The sequence below is a fragment of the Cupressus sempervirens genome, chromosome 3, assembly GCF_028749045.1.
Source record: "Cupressus sempervirens isolate cs-2001-9-10 chromosome 3, ASM2874904v1, whole genome shotgun sequence".
Taxonomy (NCBI): Eukaryota; Viridiplantae; Streptophyta; class Pinopsida; order Cupressales; family Cupressaceae; genus Cupressus; species Cupressus sempervirens.
Genome location: NC_143120.1, coordinates 390,213,264 through 390,233,703, shown reverse-complemented (window position 1 = coordinate 390,233,703; position 20,440 = coordinate 390,213,264). Strand labels below are relative to the sequence as shown.

The 20,440-nt window shown below is 34.9% G+C and overlaps 1 protein-coding gene across 2 annotated transcripts in view; it reads right to left on the bottom strand.

Annotated features, from left to right (window-relative positions):
• Positions 1-20,440, bottom strand: part of LOC149566657 (Radical SAM superfamily protein) — an 81,628-nt gene that overhangs the window by 42,017 nt on the left and 19,171 nt on the right. For both annotated transcript variants that reach the window (XM_089819978.1, XM_089819979.1), the window contains exons 2-3: positions 15,467-15,531; positions 14,671-14,773 (exon numbers count right to left, since the gene is read on the bottom strand). In XM_089819978.1, coding sequence (XP_089676104.1) covers positions 14,671-14,773; positions 15,467-15,531 — 168 coding nt within the window. The remainder of the gene's footprint in view (positions 1-14,670; positions 14,774-15,466; positions 15,532-20,440) is intronic.

Here is a 20,440-nt window from a genome sequence, read left to right as displayed (position 1 = left end):
TTGAAGCAAAATTATGTATATGTGTTTTTAATATTTATAATCAGTATATATATATATATATATATATACCTATTCATCCTTATAAAATGCCGATCAAGTTATTGCATTATAAATATCAATCAAGTTATTGCATTATAAATGCCGATCAAGTCCATTGTATTATGAATATCAATCAGGTTCCAAATACCGATAATGTAATAACAATCTGATTATGTGTAAACATGAATTGGTGCATTATTGGGTGCAAGACTTAGTTAAGTCTAAAGTGTTTTATATGAAACAATAAGCATCTGATCAATGACTTTTAAGGATGTTAATTATATTGTTATGTATTTCAGTATGGCTACGTAGGCGTAAACATATCTCAATGCATATATATATATATATATATATATATATATATATATATATATATATATATATATATATATATATTCTATGCATTTGTGAATTCTGAAAATATATCAATAACAAGGCATTACATTCTCAGGCATATTCAGATCTGCACATATATATATATATATATATATATATATATATATTTCAGAACTTTGATATTAAAGAAGATCTGAAATCTTCACATAAGTTCACTTATTTTTCAATTCAAGTCTCCACCAGTAAACGATTATAAACTTTACAAACCCAAACCGGAACATCTCCAGGCAGCCAAAGGAAAGCGCAGATTACGTGCTCAAGACATGTTGTCGCAGGCAGATGAAGACATTGCATAGAACAGAAGGCATGTCATTAGAGCCATCCTCGACTTCTTAGAGTCGTCACATGAGCAGGAAAATAAAGAACAACACAGACACAGGCCTTACCATCACAGGAGAAACCCTCAAAACACACAAAGACCTGGGTCTCAAAACAATGCATATAGGTAGAAGAATTTCAGAACACATGATTGGGAAGAAATAAAAAACGCACAAATTGCATAAAAAAGACGTGGTTAATAGGCAATGCGAGCTAGAAAAACCAAAGTTGCAGAATAGATTTTCCTTGAAAGTATCTGCACAAATGCAAGCCAAAAACCACATAGAGAGATTGCCCAAACATGGATGTGATTCTTCAAAATGGCTTGGATTGCTGAACAAAAACATTCCCAACAAACCGAGCTCAAGCCACAAAAATTACAGGTTTTCCTTGCATGTCATCATACAGAGAAAATGACCTCAGATATACCCTATGAAAAATCAGTATGATTTTTCAAAGAAAACAACCCTCAAAATTCAGAAAACAAGACCTCACAAATTCTTAAATAAAAATTTGTCAACAAACTCTAAATTTTTATTTGGAAAAATCACAAAATTCTGAAAAAAACTGTTGACTTGCTCTGATACCATGTTATGGTAAAGCAATGTTGTGTTGAACAAAGATGAAAGCTCCTTAGATAGATTTATAGAGACAATGTTTTTCCAAATGAAACAATAGTGAGCTGAGACAAAAATAAAAACTACCTGAACTAACTAGGACAACTAAGATGGCCATTAAAGAAAAGTCACATTATTTTAATAGGCAACCATGTACAAAGTTTTGTCTTGTTTGTTTGTTTCATCATTTATTATCATAGCAGATTAACAATATGGCTTTTACACAATTTCACCAGGTGCTAAAGGAACTGAAGATCAATGAAAAGTTACAATGAAAAATGGAAATTCAAGTTACAAATGAAGCAAACCAAATCACTAAGTTCTGAAGTTTTAAGGTTAAAAAGCTACCATCACCATTCAAGGGAACATCATTGTGTAGGCAAGTGGGGTTTTCAAAAAGGATTTGCATGATCACATACAATTGCACACTTAATATAAGAGCAGCCAAATGTTTGAGTTTTGTAGGAAAAAGTGTCCCATGTGCCTTAGACTTATAACAAAGAGAATAGGTCAAAAACAAAGTGAAAAAAACAAGTGATTTTTTTTTAAATTTCAACTTCCTTTTTTACATGCCGCGGGCGATTCATACCTGATTTTTGTAGGCGATTTTGGCGATTTTTACATGAATCGCCTAAATCGGCGATTCAGGCGATTCATGGCCCAAAAATCGGCGATACCGATACACGATGCAAAAAAATCGCCCAGCATGAATCTGGTCGCGGAATCGCCAATTCAGGCGATTCTCGTTACTGTGCCTTAGAGTATGATAAAATATATCAAGAGAATAAAAATTCAAACCTACAAAGATAGTTATGCATCCTTGAAGGTGAGCACAAATTTGAAAAAAATATAAAAATGAGTGTTCTATGAGGACACGTCCCCTCCAAAAATCTAAGTGTTTCAAGAGAAGGGACATCCTTAAGGTTGTGGGAACTGCAAGGAAATGTGCACCCCTTGGTCCGCCACCATCACCATCTTTCAAGGGAAGTTCTAGGATGTCTCCCTCAAAGAAGGAACATCTTAGAGGGGATGCTTCCACAACATCTCTTATTTTGAAGATTGCTAGTAAACATTCAGATGTCCTCAAGACCCTTGAAGGGCTCGGTAGTGTCTCCTAAACACACTAGAAACACCCAAGCATCCTCTGCCCTCATGTAGACTCAAAAAGTAACTTTTTAATACCAAAAAACGCTTAATAACACTAACCCTAAAGGTTCATGGGCTTCATCCACACCTTGAGTGATTCCAAAATACTATAAATAAAGATCTCAACCTCACTCCAAATCACTCTCGAGTTTCAACAACAAGGCTTGAAGTAGCAACAAGCTACAAGAGTGAGAACATTGAGATAGGAAAAGTGAAGCAAGAGCATTTAACACATCTTCATTAATTGGGGGAGAGCATTAGGAAGAGTGAATAAGAGGAAGAGGAAGAGCAAAAGAAAAGTCTTCATCAATCAATCACTGAATTAACACTTTTTTCAAGCCTCAAGGTATTTCTTGGACATTTGCAAGTCATTCTTAAATCTGCAACTATAAATTACCAGTCATATGACAGTTTTTAGTTTTTACAACTTTGCTTATTTCAAGTTAGTAATTTACTCATTTGGGGGTTTCAAAATGCAATTAGTAATTAGATTTCTTATTCTTTAACTTTTAGCTTTAGGTTTAATTTTCCAATAGCAATATTTCAGTACTTAAATCCATTTACTAACTTAATTTTAAATATATTTTTTCTTCTGCAATTGCATATATACTTTAAAAACTAAAAAGTCAAATTAGAATTTTGTAAATTGTGAATCCTCCATTTCAAAACTTCGTTAAGAAAAAAAAAATGGAGTCATCATTTGACAGAGGTTGAAGAACAAGGATTCGGATTTTTGCATATCCTCTGTATATGTGCTTCTAGCGTCCTAAAATAAAATTTTATAAAAAACAGAACTACTTTGTCATGAGCCCGTGCATAATTTAATGACATTATGACATATGTATGGCAACCACAAATTTCATTTCTCACAATGTCACTATGAGTTGTAATTCTCACAGCATGAGTGATGAAGAAGATAAAAAAGAGCCTATGTGAGTTGCATCTCAACTCTAAATATAGATTAGGGAAGGGGTTAACCAACTAGTTCTATTGGTAGTGGGTTAACCAACTAGTTCTATTGGTAGTGGGTTAACCAACTAGTTCTATTGGTAGTGCACATTTCAGTTGTCCCTCCAGGATATTAGACTAATTTGAGAAGGATCATTTTGATAAGAAGTGCCCTTCAAAATTAAGCTACCAAATTCTCTCCAGCAACCCTCAAAGTCTGGTTCAATTCTGTACAAAGTCTCGTTCTTGTCAAATCTCCCTAAATTCGCCTACAAAACCACATATTTGCTGCAAATTCTGTCAGAAGAACCCGAGCAGAATTTGGAGCGAATTTTGAAGAATTTGCTGCCCAGTGGTCAAACATGGGCCGAATTTGGTCTGAAAACAATTTTTTTAAACTTTTTTTTTGGTGCTTTTTTGGCCTAATTTGATCTATTTGACCCTCTCAACCTCAAAAGTGACCATTAAAATGTAAGACCCCTCCTCTTATGCACTAAATAAAACCATAGCTTTACAACTTCAGATGATAATATCGGCAATAGTGATCTGACATATACCTTTATAGGAATTGTTGTAGAAATATGGAGGAACTTGGAAACCATAATGTGATAACCTAATAGTAGGTCTTAAGATAAATTAATGTGTACAAAATTTGTAAGGTTACTTCTGGTAAAATGTTATATTGCTTTACTATGGTAATTATTGACTAACCATGTGGAAATGCTAACTAAAAGAAAGCAATAGTTGACGCCACCTTCATAGATGATTTAATTATGGTAAAATAAGACTAGGGTTTAACTAAAGTAAATAAGTGAATTTGATATGTTGGTGTAAGTTTTTCTCATCCACCCTATATGCTATGATTAATTACTGAATTTAGGTTGGCATAATTAGAAATGCATCTTGATTAGTTGTCTTAAGTAAATTTTGGCTTATGCCTTATCCCGAGAAAGTGATGGGATGTTTTATAGTTGATTAACTTGAAAATGGTAGTATGATGAGAAGAATATGCACTAGGCAAGGGAGTCGACATTATGTGTGATTCTAGTGTGAACTATTTAGGTTATATTGTATTATTCAGTTGAAGTAATGATTCCATGTGATGTGACTGATCATGCTAGTACATACGTAAGTAGCTCATGACTTAGATTCCATGATCATACTACTTCGATACATTGAGTACTTATGGACAAGTGATATTTTAATTATTCAGATTATGTGGTAATTTTATGTGATGTTATTAATCATGGTTTATGACTTGTACAACATGCTTATTAATGGAAATGAATTTAATTCTATGTTTTTCATTTGATTCCTACATTGGTGTATATAAGTTGATTTTACATTTGGAGTAGATAAGAAAGATAATGATGCACTATGTTTAGGAATATAGATTCAAGGATGTCAAGGAATATGGAAGTGTAGATAAGACTATGTGATTTAATTAGGTAATGTTACTATGCAGATTCTTTATGTAAATTGTGTTATAATGGATATTGGGATTTATGAGCATGATGATTTTGTTACCCTGCACATTTATTTTTATATTTACTTTCTATTGGACTACTGACATTTTCACGAGTGTGCAGGAAGTATAAACGTGGATATTAAGGAGAACCTTTGCTAAGTGATTGTTGTGCCATTCCTTGTGAAGCCAAGGTTAACCTTAAGGAGGGACAAAACCCAATTATAATTGCATTTTTATTTGTAAACTTATGTTGGAGTGAATTGTACTAGTACTAAATGTAAATTTGTAAATATCCATGTTGGCGTGCTTTGTGTTTGTAAAGTGATGTGTTTTATGTGGTGTCAATTGACACATGTATTGTGATGTGGCATGCCAAGCATGTTGGTAGATAGTAGAGTGACACTTGAGTAAATAGTGTAGGAACCCTAGGTGATATTTCTTGTTTAGAGAGCCAAGATAACTACCCCATCACCCAATTTCGTAGGTCAACTCTTGGTGGGTTTTTCGAGGGCAAAAAGTGAATCTAGGGGGTAGTTTAGGCTTAAAATGACTTGTCCCATGGGTGTACTATGGGTTGGGGTACATTTCTAGGCCAGTTGAGTTTCCCAAAGATCAACTATGACCTTTCAAAAATGCCTTAGAAGAGAGTGACGACCTAGGAGATAGAAAAGGGAATCTTTTATCAAACCAAGGGAAATCCACCTCATGATGTGTGGTAGGTGAGAATGGTAGAGAGCCTTCTTAGAGGAGTTTCGGAAGAAGTGGTAGGTCAATGCCCACTCTCTATTCTTAGAGACATACTCAGGAGATTTGGAAACCCACTAGGGAAGGGAGGAAAACATGAGAGAACTCTTGGGATTTTGGCTAAGGCAAGAAGGGGATCTTAGGAAGGAAGGAGAGGAAGCTTGGTAGAGAAGAGCTCAGCCATCCTTGTGCAAGCTTGGAAGAAGGTTAGTATCTATATAATGTATTCTTGTGGCCATAGTAGCATATTGGTAAAAATGTCTTTGTGTTCATGTTGGATGTTGTTGCAATTTGTATAATTGTAAATGTATTGTAGTGTATTGTATTGAATAATGTTATGGTGTTCTTGTAAGTTTTCTTGGATTTTTCTTTTAATTTTCTATGTGTGTGTATGGGTGTTCCAAGGTGAAACTCACCCTTGGGAGAGAAGAGAACCTTGTTAGGTGAAGGGTGAATGGGAATGCATTTGGGCTGAGTGTCTCTCCCTATAAAGGAGAGGGATGCCATAAGGGTGTTATGGTGCCACATTTGTTTGGGGGCCATAAGGGTTTTCTTTAATTGGGAGCCATATGGGTTGTGAATGAAGCCTTGTGAAGACATGTAAAATTATATAGGGTAGCCTTGTGAAGGCATGTGATGGGAGATATATAGCCTTGTGAAGGCATGTGTTATTATATTGCGATGTGGATTCTCCCCAGTGTTCATTTCCACCTTCACCCTTTGGATGGATCAATAGTGATCCTAAGTGCAAGCATTGGTTGGGAGTATTGTGTTAAAAAGTGACATTGAGTATGTGTTGTAAAAATATGATGTGTAAATATACGTGTGTGAGAATGGCTGTAAAACATGTGTTTCCCCACCTAGTTAAGGTTCTCCCACCTCGGGGGTGGCCTTGAAAAGTCCTACGGCTAGGAGGAGAGCTTTCCATGGGAAGATTGTTTTTCTATTGCAGGTTATTTATAAAGTTTTAAAGCTTGGAGGAGATTATTTCTATTATATCCATTTGTATAAAGAGGCTTGCTATATTTATTTTGCATTGTACTTGGGAAAGTCTCCCATTTGGTGTATACCCTCACCTTGTGTTAAGGGATTAGAAAGTTATGTGGTAGTTGGTGTGAGATGGAATGTAATAGTGGAGTTTACTTGTTAAAATATGTTGGCCTGTATTTTCACCTTTTTAAAATCCTAAGACCCTATTGTGAAAATTCAGGTTAAATTGGTGTAATTAGGGTTTGCATTTTCATGTTGCAGAAATTTCCTAGAGAGGCCCTAATTTCATGGCCGTATGCATATTCTCATCTTTTAACCCTTCTTGTTTTAAATGAATGTGTTAAAAGGTTTCGCACTTTAAGAGAAAATTGAAATTTTAAGTGGTGATGGCACAACCAAGGCTTATCTCTATATATTTGCCTTGTTACGTTTTAACCTTTTTCTAAGGCGCGATGGTGTGACTCAATTAATTGGGCAATGTTCACAAGGTCTCTGCAGTCTATTGCAAAAGGTTGGTTCAAGCAGCGAAGGCGCGACACAGTTAAATAGGCATTTTTGCAGCTTCTCCGTGGTCAAGTGTGAGAGCATGGTTCAAGTGGGTACGATGCGAAAGGAGGATGCACACTAGATCTCTAGCCTCATAATAGCATGAGAATATGACATCTGGAGACATCTGGAGACAGTTCGTTATGATGCAATAAGAATAATTAAACAGCAAAGTGGAGACTAATGTTAGAGAAACCCTTCACGCAACTTCGCAGCTTAAAATCTTAAGAGTTAGTATTACGGAGTGAATTGGAGACCAGCTTTGATCACGGGTTCGCGTGGCTAAATGCTGCAGTTTGATACATAGCCATGAACTAGCGAAACAGTTAAGATCTTATAAAAGCTTGGTTATTGCTCAATCTCGCAGTTAAAGTTGTAACGTAAAATAGAAGCCGCGAACGAGAGATTAAGCTTGAGTTGGCTTTGTTCGTTACTTCGTTGGCTGTTTTGAAAGCTTTGAAGATTAAGTGGGGAGGCAGCGATCACTCAAGCATAAGATCTAACACAAGGTTGCGGGTCAAAAGTGCCAATGCTACTATTAGGCGGAGAAAAGAAGATTAAAGTGTTTGCAACTTTGCAGCCTAGGGAATGCAGTTAATGCAAATAGGTGAGACCTTGCAAAGTGGTTAAGAGGTGAGGAAGTTGGTGTTCACGCTCGATCGTGCAGCTAAGAGCATAAAGTAAAATAGAAGTCGTGAAGCAGCGACAAGGTGATGTTAGAAATGTTCATTGTTTCGCATGGCTTAAAGATCAAGTGTTAAGATTAACTGCGAACGAGAAATAAAGGGTTTCACATGGTTGCAGGCAAGACAGAAGAGTTAGATAGCAAACCTTGCGATGCCACGAACAACTCAAAGTACTAAGGATTCACGTGGTCGTTGCATAAAACATAAAGAGGTAAAGTGACTACTGAGATTTCATAATTGCTAAAATGTTAAGTATTGTCTAAAAAGGGTAAAAAGGATTTAAGCATTGACAGTACGAGCGCCGTAAAGCATGAATGTGATACTTTTTTCAGTTTTCGAAAATTTTCATGCATGTCGCTTTAAAAATGCCATTAATGCTACTTCTATGCTCAAGCACCATTAAAAGGGGTGATGTAACAGAATTTCATTCACAACATTCACAGAGTGTGTTCAAAAGGGTTGAATTGCTAAGAAGTGTTTGGAGATTTTGAATTCAAAAAAAAATGGCACAAGAGGGAAATTTGATTGCTCAAGTGAATATTGAAGAAGCTACTCAAAGTGTCAAGAAAGGAAAGACGAAGATAGCGAGTTTATATGCTGATGAATGAGTCTATTTTCTACCAAGACCATCAAATTCTCAATCAGTTAATTCACACATCTTCAAAGATCCTTACAATTTTTGCAGAGATGTTAAAGTGCCAAAAATGAATGGCAATGAATTGTTTTGGTATTTTTATAACAACAGGTAATGTGAGCCACCCATTTCAAATCCTTGGAACAGAAATTTGGCAAAATTAATTATGCCAGAAGTCATTGTTGATGTTGATTTGGTGAAAGCCTTGATAAAGGCATATAATCCTGTGACCCATGGGTTTCACAGAAAGGATAGAAATATCCTGTGTACACTAGATAGGGAGACATCCATAAAAGTCTTCAACCTGGGAGGGCCTATGACCAAAATTATTGAACAGGACAAACTTGCTGAGACTTTCAAGACTCAAAAGAGCTTCTTCACTGGTAGAGTTATGAGGAGGCACATTGCAAGGTCCAGAAAAGAAAAGGGTGAAATTCCTAAAAAGGTAGGAGACCTCATGCCCTTGGAATTTTTCAGCAAATATTTTCAATATACTGTCTTTGGAGTGGACAAGGTGATAGGGTTGGATGGAACTATGAATGCTCCTGGTAATGTATATATCATGACCTTAGATATACAGGATTTGCACCATAATGTGGGGTACGATTTTGTTACAATGAGATCACAGCTACACAAAAGGGAGAAATGTGAAATTTCAAATTTCACCATTACTCATTGTTAATGCATCTAATCTTGTACAAGAACATAGGGCACATCAATCCTGATTTTATTGACGGAACAGAGAAGATGGGAGAAAGCTTGCTAGTACAATGGTGGACTAGGGTATGGCAAAGATTCTATCCCTTGCAAATTTTTTAGCTTTCTACAATGATTTTCTGCATCCAGTTTCAAATATGCTAGCTGATATAATTGAGAGGGTCCCTAGGGGTGTTAGAACGTTAATTAAACCCTCTAAATGCTATGATGATGGTAGGAAGTTGGGACATGATTGAGGAAGTGTTTTTCTTTATGAAAATTGTTCCATCATAAGGGTTTATGGATGCCCCCAACCTCCTCATCTTTTACCAAGACACATTCCAGAGAGAATGGGAATCATTGAATTCTTTTGGCAATTGATTATGATGAAACAGGAACACCTGGGACCCACAATTAGAAAAGGAACTTTTGTATGTAGAAATGTTAAAGTTGGGACTTTACCATAGGCAAGGATGCAACAGAAGAATTGGATGAATTTATGAGAGAATTTCTACTGCCTTCAGCTCCTGTTAGTACCTATGAGCCTAATGATCTTGTTTGGCATGCCCTGAAACAAATGAAAAAATACAATTTGCCCAGTAGCAAGCCTTGTTGGGACAAAGATGTGATCACAAATTGCTTGGAGACTGAGGAATGCAGAGATAGGACCCTAATGTGGAAAGACATAATGAAAATTGAAGAGGGAATGAAAAGAACAAATCCTTCTTTTAAGGGTTTCTATCATGAAGAGAGATATTTGGATAGATTCAAAAAATGTATCCAAAATTATGAAAGCATAATGTCTCAGGTGCCTCCTAAAGTTAGAAACAGAATAGAGCCTGAATCCCCTGAGCAGGACATCATGATTGAAATTGAAGAAGAAGAGGAGCAACTAGAAAGTTCTTCTTGGGCTCAAGGTGGTAGAAAGAGGAAGAAGTTGACTGAAATACCAAACAAAGCAAGGGAAAAGCCCCTCCAAATTCAGCCACGAAGGAGTAAATATTGTGATGATATCACACACAATTTTCTGATAAAGCAGGCCACTAATAATGAACAAATCCCGAACAAACTTGAGCTTGAGGCCAGGATGATAGATGACAGAATTATACAAGCTCAAGAGTTTATGAAGGATGATGACTTCATTAGTTCTGAGGAATTCAAATCTTTTCTTTTCAAGATTAAGAAAAATGAACTATCTCTACAATTGCAACCAGGAGATTCAGAGGAAAGTGTTGCAGAGCTAGTGCAAAAATTACAAGAATATGATCCAAACAGTGAAACCCTCACTGTAGCTGAAACTAGAGAGCTAGTAAAGAGAAGTGGAATGTTGCTCTTCCCTGGATGGGAAATAAGTTCATCTTTTATGTTAGATCAAATTAGAAGACGAAGTAAATTTGTCTCATTTGAGGAGACCAATATCACTGAAGAATTGAAAGGGACTGGTTTCAATATTGATACTAAGACAATGGCAATTTGGAGTATGGCCCCTAAGTCTGATAAGCCAACACTTATGGAGGTCAGAGACTCCCCCCAAGGAATTGTGATATTTTGGAATGCCACTACAACATCAAGTGACCAGATACACAATATGATGAACACAGTGTCACTTATGGGGAAAAGCAAGATGGACATGTTGGAAGAACAGCTCTTTCAAACTTATTGCATGTACATTGAGACAAGGAAGAAATATGAAGAAGAAATGAAGAAAACTTATGTGCTTGAACAAAGAATGGCTGCTCTAGAGAATGAGGTTAAAACTTTGAAGAATGTAGCAAGGCCAGTCATTGAGGTAAACGATGAAGAGACACAAACAAATATTGATGCATCAAATGTGGGTATGGATCAACAAATGGAAGTGGAAGAATTGGAAGCAGGCAAAGAAATAGAAGTAAGGACAATGGAAAGTATATTGTCACATAAAATAAATGTCCTAAAACAAGCTTCACAAAATCTCCACAATAGTTGCATTGCTTTACAAGGAGCAGAGTATCAATGCTCAGAAGTATTAGCTTTACTTTCTCCATTATTTACCATATGGGGCCCATACATTTCATTCTTTGATAGGCTTGTCCCAATTTTGACACAGAAGAAAGAATTGCCTACGGAGGTTATCATTTCTACGAGGAAGATGATAAACAGAGTCAAGGAGTTGAATGGTTTCTTCTCAGGAAAAATGCAGTTGATAAACAATAAGATGAAGACCATTGCTAATGGGACACTTGGCTTCATTCAAAAAATTGTTAATGATGATAATAACTTAAGGGAGTGGCAAGAATGGTCTAATTCTTTTGAAAATATCTTGAAACATGAGAGATTTATTGCTTATAGCAACAGTGAACTAATATTGTTACAGTTTTTGATATTATTGACATTATGTACAAACTTGAAGTAGATATCAACAAGACAGTTGCAGAGATTCGAGCTGTAATAGATGCCAAGTGGAATAAATGTTTGAATGAGTTGAATACTGTTAGAGAAGCCACCTGGCCAGATGAAGAGTCTGACATTACCATTTGGGAGGTTGTGCCAGATATCAAAGCAATACCTTCTGGAGACGGCGACTGAGCAAGTTGAAGGAGCAAGAAAAAGACAAAATAGAATAGGCCTCTACCCCACCATAAAGTAGCTAATGAGAAAGTACTTTGCTATTGAACAGAAAGTGCCATGAATTTTTTTCAGTTTTTCTCATGATGTGAGGATAATGAGATTTTTGTCTCAAGGGCAATTGTCCTTTTCCCTCTATGCTCGAAGCTTGTTGCAACTCAAGCAATATAAATGAGTTCCCAAGGCTAGAGAAGGGGTTCGAGAATCATTTTGTTGAACAAGGTCTTGTTCATTTTTGAGTCAGTCCATATTTACTATATATGTTTTTTTTTCCATAGTTGCTGATCTAATTGAGTTTTCTCTGATAGGAGTTGACATTGAATTGTATATTTTCAAAGAAAGTAATACAAAGATGCAAAAAGTTGGCTATACACTTGTCTCTTCTTTTGTTACCAATTAATTCTCTGAGATTTAATAGCAAATTTTACTAAGTCTCAGTTGTAATTGGTTTTGAATTATATTTCAGTTCACATTCTGCTTATAATCTAAATGGGTTATGTAAATGCTTGATATGAATTGGAAGAATTCCCTGGTTTACAAAGAAGATTTTGATAAGAATGAGATTTAGAACTAAATATTGATATTCTTCTCACAAGTAAATAAGATAGATTTAGAACTAAATAAGATAGATCTAATAAGTAAATATCAAATTCTTGTGAGAAAATGGCCCAATAGATAAGGCACTGGTCATCCATTAAAGTTGATATAATTTGGAATATCTATATGGCATAACCCTTTTATAAATCATCATTTTAATGTTCTATTGTTGAAGATTTGAAAAGTGAGCCTATACTTGATTCATGGAGTTTTAGGGTTTGATAGATCAGTCATTTATCATTTCTCTTACAGTCCTAGAATTAGAAGAATTAAGACCAACTTATCTGCTATAGGGGAATTCATATTGAGATCTGAAAATTGGATAGAGACAATGAATTCCTAGGTAAACACACCTGAATTTTGAAGAGTTCAAAGTGGAGAAGACATTGTAGAGTCTTATCAATTGGTCCTTTTAAATTGTTTTTCTCAGAAAATACTTGTCACGGTTTTTAGCTAACTCCTAGGTATTTCTCTGCTTTTAAAAGGTCATTTAAATTCTGTCAAATCAGAAGCCAACAAAACATATAATTCTTTTGGTTTCATTTGGAATATAGTTTACAGTTTGCTGGTTGTAATATTGAAGAAAGAAAAAGAGTAGCAGATTTCTATTGTAAAAAAAATGTTAAATAAATGTGATTTAAAGGCATCCCTGTTGAATAAAAGTGGTATTTATTCATTGTTGTTTTGTAAAGAAATGAGAAGAAGGAACTGGAAGTATTGTATTCTATTTCATATTCTGTTTAAATGAAAAGGGATTGAAAAACAAGAAATTGAATGCAGACTTATGTTTCAGATTTATAACTTGTAGCCTTAACTAAAGTATAGATTTAATATTCTTGGTTTTATTATTTTTTTAAAAAAAAAGTTAGATTGCTTTACTAATTAAAAGAAAAAAATCATTAGTGTTTTGGGTTATAAAGTTTTTGGCATGACATAAAAAGGCCAAAAAAGACAGTTTATATGTCATTTGTGAATGAAAATGAAAACTTTTATAGAGGAAATCCAAATTGACAATTATATAGGGATTTCTTTACAAAAGCAACAGCATCTTTAAATCCAGGGCTTAAAATTTGAATCTCAACTTTTGATCTAATCTCAGCTGTACTTATCTTTTTACGATTCCTTTCATTCTCATATTGTCCCCTTGATATGGAAATATGTCCCATGCATGTGACCAAACAAGTGTATCATGTTGTATGTATGGCTAAATGATGCAATCAATATCCTATTGAACTGAAGCGTAGATATGGTGGTGTATTTTTCTATGTTGGTTTACTATTAGCAGAGTGGTGTATGGACTTATTTGTTGCATAAATACACACACATTTTTAAAAATATATATGTTTTTCTATAGATGAACCTAAGATGAATCTGAACCCAACCCAGGAAAAAATTGGACAAATTTTGAACCCGAATCTCGAACACGCATCCATACCGGAATCTGAACTGGCAACTTAGCTTTAAAACTATTTTCAAGCAAAACCTGGGTCAACAGGGAGCACTAGGCTATGAAGATGAATTTTTCATCAACTTGAATTCCAAAGCAGCATTGCAAGAGTTAATGCATGCCATCTTCATGTCCCATGCAAAAGTGTTGAGTATGTAAGGAATCATAACTTGAAAAAAGAGTTGATGTAAATAGATTATGGGTTTATGGTGAGGACCGAACACTTGTACCTCCCACTCTACCATCAAGGGGACCTGCTCCTGCTAGTACAAGGACCACATGAAATCAGTGATTTTAATCTACTTCTCTATTCAGTCCAAAGGTACTAGAGCCTAAGAGGAAATGTAGCGTGACTATTGGTGATGCTACAATCGCAGTGGTAGAGTTCTCAGAGACCAAGTCAGGGATGAAGAAGAAGAAGAAGATGCCATGCATATATTCTTGTTTGCCAATGGCATTACATTCCATCAAATGTCCTTGACAGTTAAGTAATCTATGTACAATGATATACAAGTATCTGCTAACATTGGCTATTAATTACTATATGATACATACACAAAAAGACACAAGCCGCTAGAAAGGAGATCAGAACAGAAGCATTATTGGGTAAAATGCTACAAAAAGAGGATTAGGATACCTCTGTAGATGTGTTTCATTGTGGTTTACAACTTTAAGTTATTATAAATCATATGAAATGTGGTAAATGATCCCGGACTTGAAGTAAATTCTTGACTTGAAGCTATAATTTTAACGAAAATGTGAACAATTCAAATGCTAACTGGAGAACATAAGACCTTGCATTTCATCTGCATGCTGCGCCCATGTACCATTCCCATATAAGCATTTCCATAGCATCAAAGCTTGGCTCGCCCTGTAACCAAGTGACTGCACCCAGGCCTGTTCAAATGAAATTGCTATAAGTAAAATTTATATGCACATAGGTAACAAAAAGTGTTTTGATACCAGATAATAATTCTCTCTAGAAAATTATCTATGGAGAATTGTTTACAACATTCTTCTTTTCTACTTGTGAAATCAAGATTTACTGAGAAGTTTTGACATCCTTGACAATTCAAAAAAACAGTATTGCAACCAAGAAGTAAACTAGAAATAAAGGCTAGTTCAAACTAAAGTCAGTAAATAAGGCATTCACCTTTTCCGATAAACAATAAATCACCCCCAAGTCTGTCTACGAAAGTAAACTTGCAAGGGGGCATTACATGAATGTGTCTACTATTGCTAACATAACTTTAATACAAACTCTCACAGAGTGAAGAGAAGAACAAAGGAAGCATATGAAAACCAAATATTTTAACCAAGTTCTCTACTCAAAATGACACACAAAACCAAGGATTCCTCAGATGGATCATGCAGTCAAAAGGTTAAGAGATGAAAGCCAAAAAATATTCAATTGAGAGTAATCAGGAATACAATATACAAATCTTCATGAGAAAACTAAAAAGTATTATCAGTCCACACCTTCCAAGACTGAGTGATGGAATTCAAATAAACTCTCTCGGAAGTATAATCAAGAATATGATACACAAATTTCATGAAAAAGCAAACTAAGAAAATATTTGCAGCACTTACTTCCAATTCAACGTAGGTCATTCCTTTTACAAGAGTCTTTGCACTCCGACAATTTCTGTTGCCATCTACAAGATACGATTTCATTATTACTAATAAAGAAACTTCATTAAATATAATAATAAAACTAGGTTAAGATCTTAGAACTCAATGCATATTGAACTCAGTTATGTATAATTATACTAGTTTGCAAAACTAAAGGAGCTCCAATAAATTGCCAATATGAGTATAAAAAGGGAATAACAGATTTAATTAAGAATTTAAGAATTTTTTTTGAGAAGGGTTAAAAATTAAAATCCTATCAAAAAAGAGAAATATTTACATCTGACCCAGCCTTGACCATAAAAGAATCCATGAGGGCTGGCATTTAGAAAGAGATGTGATTTTACAAATCCACCCAGCAAATATCCGAAGGATAAAACATATAACAGGCAGAGAACCAACAACTAAACAAATAGTTTTCAACTCCTAAAGTAATAAAAAAAATTGTTAGTTTTTAGAGGACTGTTGCAAATGTATTATCACTGCTGTTATATTCAGTATGCGTTTTCCACTTTACAACAATCTCTTATTTATATTGATAATAAACCAAGAGGAGACATGTGGAGACATGTCCCTTCATAGGACATGTCTATTCAATAAAATGGTAACAACATAATTATTTATATACATAATATATCATAATATAATTTATTATTTAATTAAACTAGAAACATATATATATATATATGAGTTTAATCTCAAAGTTTATCCAACTGAAGCTACCAAACATCAACAATCCCTCTTAGTTAGGGAGGATAAACACAAGACATATATTAAGAATATCTTTGATCAAAAGATATCCAACATTTAGATATCACATTTGATATCACAAGTATTGGCCTCCCAAAATATCAATAATATTCACCAAGTACTCAAAAGGTTTTGATATCACATATGATATCAAGAGTATTGGCCTCCAAAAATATCGACATCTAATATTCACCAAGTATTCAAATAAGGTGTGATATCACATTTGACATCACGAGTATTGGTCTCCCATAATATCATATGATATTCACCAATTACTCAAAATAAGGTTTGATATCACATATGATATCATGAGTATTGGCCTCCCATAATATCAATGATATTCACCAAATACTTTGAGTAATGGTCTCCCAAAATGTTGAGATGCAAGACATTCACCATTTACTCAATTTATAAGATCTCGTAATACAAGTTATTGTAAGATCGTCATCTTACAATAACTTCTACAAATACAAGTGACATCATTTGGAAGTCGTCACTTCCTCATGATGTACACAGGGGGTAGGCCCATTAAAATCACATAGATACGAGGAATACTCCTTAATCACAATCCTCTTGTCTGATTCAATTTATTGATCACAAAGGAACCCATCTCAAAATGGTTTACTCCCTCTTAATCAATTCATTTGAGATCACCAAAGGTTGATTGAATCTGCTCCCTGTCATTTCAAGGTTGCCTCTAATGAAATGATAGTCTCCATATGAATCTCAATCCCCCTCTTCTTCTTGCAAGAACAATCTTGAAGGAAAAGATCAAGGCAAATAACTCTTATAAAAAAAAATTAAATATAAGAGAAAGACACTATAATAATACTCAAGAATAATAAATAGTTTGCATTATGACATAGGATCATTTCAATATATAACATAGAGAAATATAGTATACATGTATTCAATATTTTAATCTATGTTTCCTATTTACCATTTTCTTATTAACAAGTCTTTGCAATTTCTCAATACACCAAAACTCATTAATTAAAAATATATTCATAATGAATTAGATAAGTACTTACCTTAATGTTTCTTTTATAGCAGGACGAGAAAAGATTGGTCATTGCTTAAGTGTGAATCGTTAAAAATGTAGTAGTACTATTCCCTAATCTATATTCACTTTTAATTAAAGATATAAATACTTGCCTTCGCATCACCCCTTTCTTATTTATTTCCAGGGTCAAGGGATGATGACAAGCATAAACCTTGTGATTCCCAATTACAAGTATCCATGTGGCGCACACCATACAAGCATGTGTTGTGATCCCATCGCTACCTATCGCTTCCCCAATGTCGATTATCAAATCAAATTGGTATGATTAAATCCTTTGTAAAAGTGCGATGCATAGTCAAATCATCTATTGACTGTCCTCATAGATGAATTGCTTCTCTTTCCACATCTAATCTGATTTATCCCCCACGTGGTAAGTGACATACGTTTCTCCCGTGGTTTGCATAGTCGAATACTTTGACTGCTCGGGTCAAAAGTTATTGTCTTTGATATGCAAGTCATTGATACAAGGATAATTGTCAAGAGTGTGATATATGCAACCTCCTTTGCTATTATTCTGCTAATAATCTCCATCGTGCGCTTGGTGAAGTTGCTGCAATGGTGTCCAGCACGAAAGATTTGGGACTGCAAAGAGCTCACAGGTCTTGTCCCTAATTTATCCGACTACCAGCCTCAAAGTTTGGACGACAAGGCTCGCTGATCATCTGATCATCCCGTCAAAAGTCCTCAATTGATCAGACAACCTGCTACACAGATTTGGTTCCAATGTTCTTGTGATTTCTGATTTAGATGAACTGTGTTTCTCCTTTACTCTGCAGTAGATAAAAGAATCACAAACTTCAATTTAATAATTCTGTGAGACCTTTGCATTCACATTATTCCAGTAATCCGCCTGCTCTGATACCATGTTAGCTTTTAGGACTGTCGCAAAGCGGCAAATGTATTATCACTGCCATTATATTCGGTATGTGTTTTCCACTTTACAACAATCTCTTATTTATATTGATAATAAACCAAGAGGAGACATGTCCCTTCATGGGACGTGTCTATTCAATAAAATGGTAATAACATAATTATTTATATATATAATATATCATAATATAATTTATTATTTAATTAACTGAAGCTACCAAACATTAACAAAATACATTAGAATAGAGCAGTCAAATAGGATGAGCACAATCAGTAAATCATTAGGGCTTTTATGGTGGACCATGCTCAAAACCTCAGTAAACATGTTACATGCATAAATATACAAACATACAGAACATTGAATCAGGTAAAGTACCACATCCAATGCTGTGTGTGGTGTATTAAAATAGACAAGACCAGGTAAAGGTCATGGGTAAATTTGACAAAAGTGTTCAGTGTATCTAAAGCCCAAAAACACTCCAACTCAGCCACGGCCAACTGGACCTACAGAGTTTTCATGGGTTCAGTAAGATCTCACTGAGTCTGGAAACTATAATGAATGTTGAAGATCTCCACTACATAAAGAAAATAATCTCATTGTTGCCAGTCATATTCCTTTTGAGCTTTAAAAACAACTGACAAGATGAGCAATGCATCATTCAATAAGGGTCATTCAAACCCTTTTCTCATCAATTTATTTACAACCTTATGGAACCAATATTCAGTTTAGGTGCTGGCAATCTGTGTTACTATTATAACATGACACCCTGCATTACCTTGGTAAGAGCTATATCAAGTTTGTGACTATCAATGAAATCAGACCTTTGAGCACATGTGTGAATAAAAAGATATGTACGGTTATCAAATGACAAATTAAAGAGAAAGAACCCTGTTGTTGTTGCCTAGCCTCTGAGTCTCAAAGGACTAAGTTGGAATAAAACTATTTCCAAATGTATCAATATTTTGAGTTAAACTAGCTGACAGGGCAGGACCACTATAAGATGGAGGAACAATGCACCAACTGGCCTGACCAAATTAATAGATAAGGTTTTAATTTCGGGCAGACACATTGCATATATATCAGATGCAAAATACAGCCAAGTGGAAGATATGTATCTGGGAGGAAGATTAGGCACAGATATCCTTGCAGTAACATGACTAGGTCAAAAAATGGCATTGCCTTGCTGCTGAAGCTGGCCACAAATTTAATGCATAAACAAAGACTACAGATGAAGCAACAGGATACCTCGTGGCAACTGATAAGCAGGAACGGCCTTATTATAATCAACTCTCTTTGATAGGATGAACACATTAGCTTTGGAACTGGTACTCAAATAGTGGAGCTGAAGGTTAGCATTATAACGCATTGTATTTAACCCCTTCTATTTTTTATGCTTGTTTGATTAACTTGCCAGGTTTTACTTTTACTAGGGAGGGCAAACATTGACATTTACAGTACTTTAAGTTACAGATTTCATTTGTCTTTAGCAGTGATAATCACTGACAAATAGCTATTGTTGTTTGTTAACCCGAAAAGAGCCTGTTGTAAATCCTCCAAGCTATAGATGCTAATATGGTCAACAAAACATGAATAGAATGAGACAGGCTGTTTATTGACATTGATATGAATTTGATAAATTACAATACCATTTGAAGATGCATTGATCTGATTCAATTTCTCTAAAGACTCTCCCTGCTCAGCTAAACAAGCATGGACATTCTCCATATCTATTGCATTTGAGGCACTGAGTAACTCTAAGCAGTCTTGCAGAGAGTCTGACAATTAATTAATATTTTACAAAGCCTAACACAAAAATATAGCTAAAATTTGGTATCACTCGTCATCTAAAAGACTTTCCCGATAGCAATATGATTGATTGAAAATTTTGTTCACAGATAAGCAGAACTGAGTATTTGACGACTGGTCAACAGAGAACAGGCATGCAACTGTGGACTGAGCTGAGATGCATGAGAAAAGTACTAGTGCTCACAGAATCATACTGAACCATGATTGTGTGTTTAGCAATACGGAAACTGTCAAACTATTTTGAAATGCCAGGGTATTAATTTCATTGAAAGAGACAATATGATTCATAATTAGTATGAAGACTGCAGAGTCCAATATGGTAATGTTTGATAGCTTCAGGAACATCATCTTGCTTGTGTTGTTTATGTTGTTGATTGGGTATCTCTTGTTCAGCTTCAGTTTTGTGCTCTGTTTCTTCAAGTATGACAGTGATGTTATTTCCAGC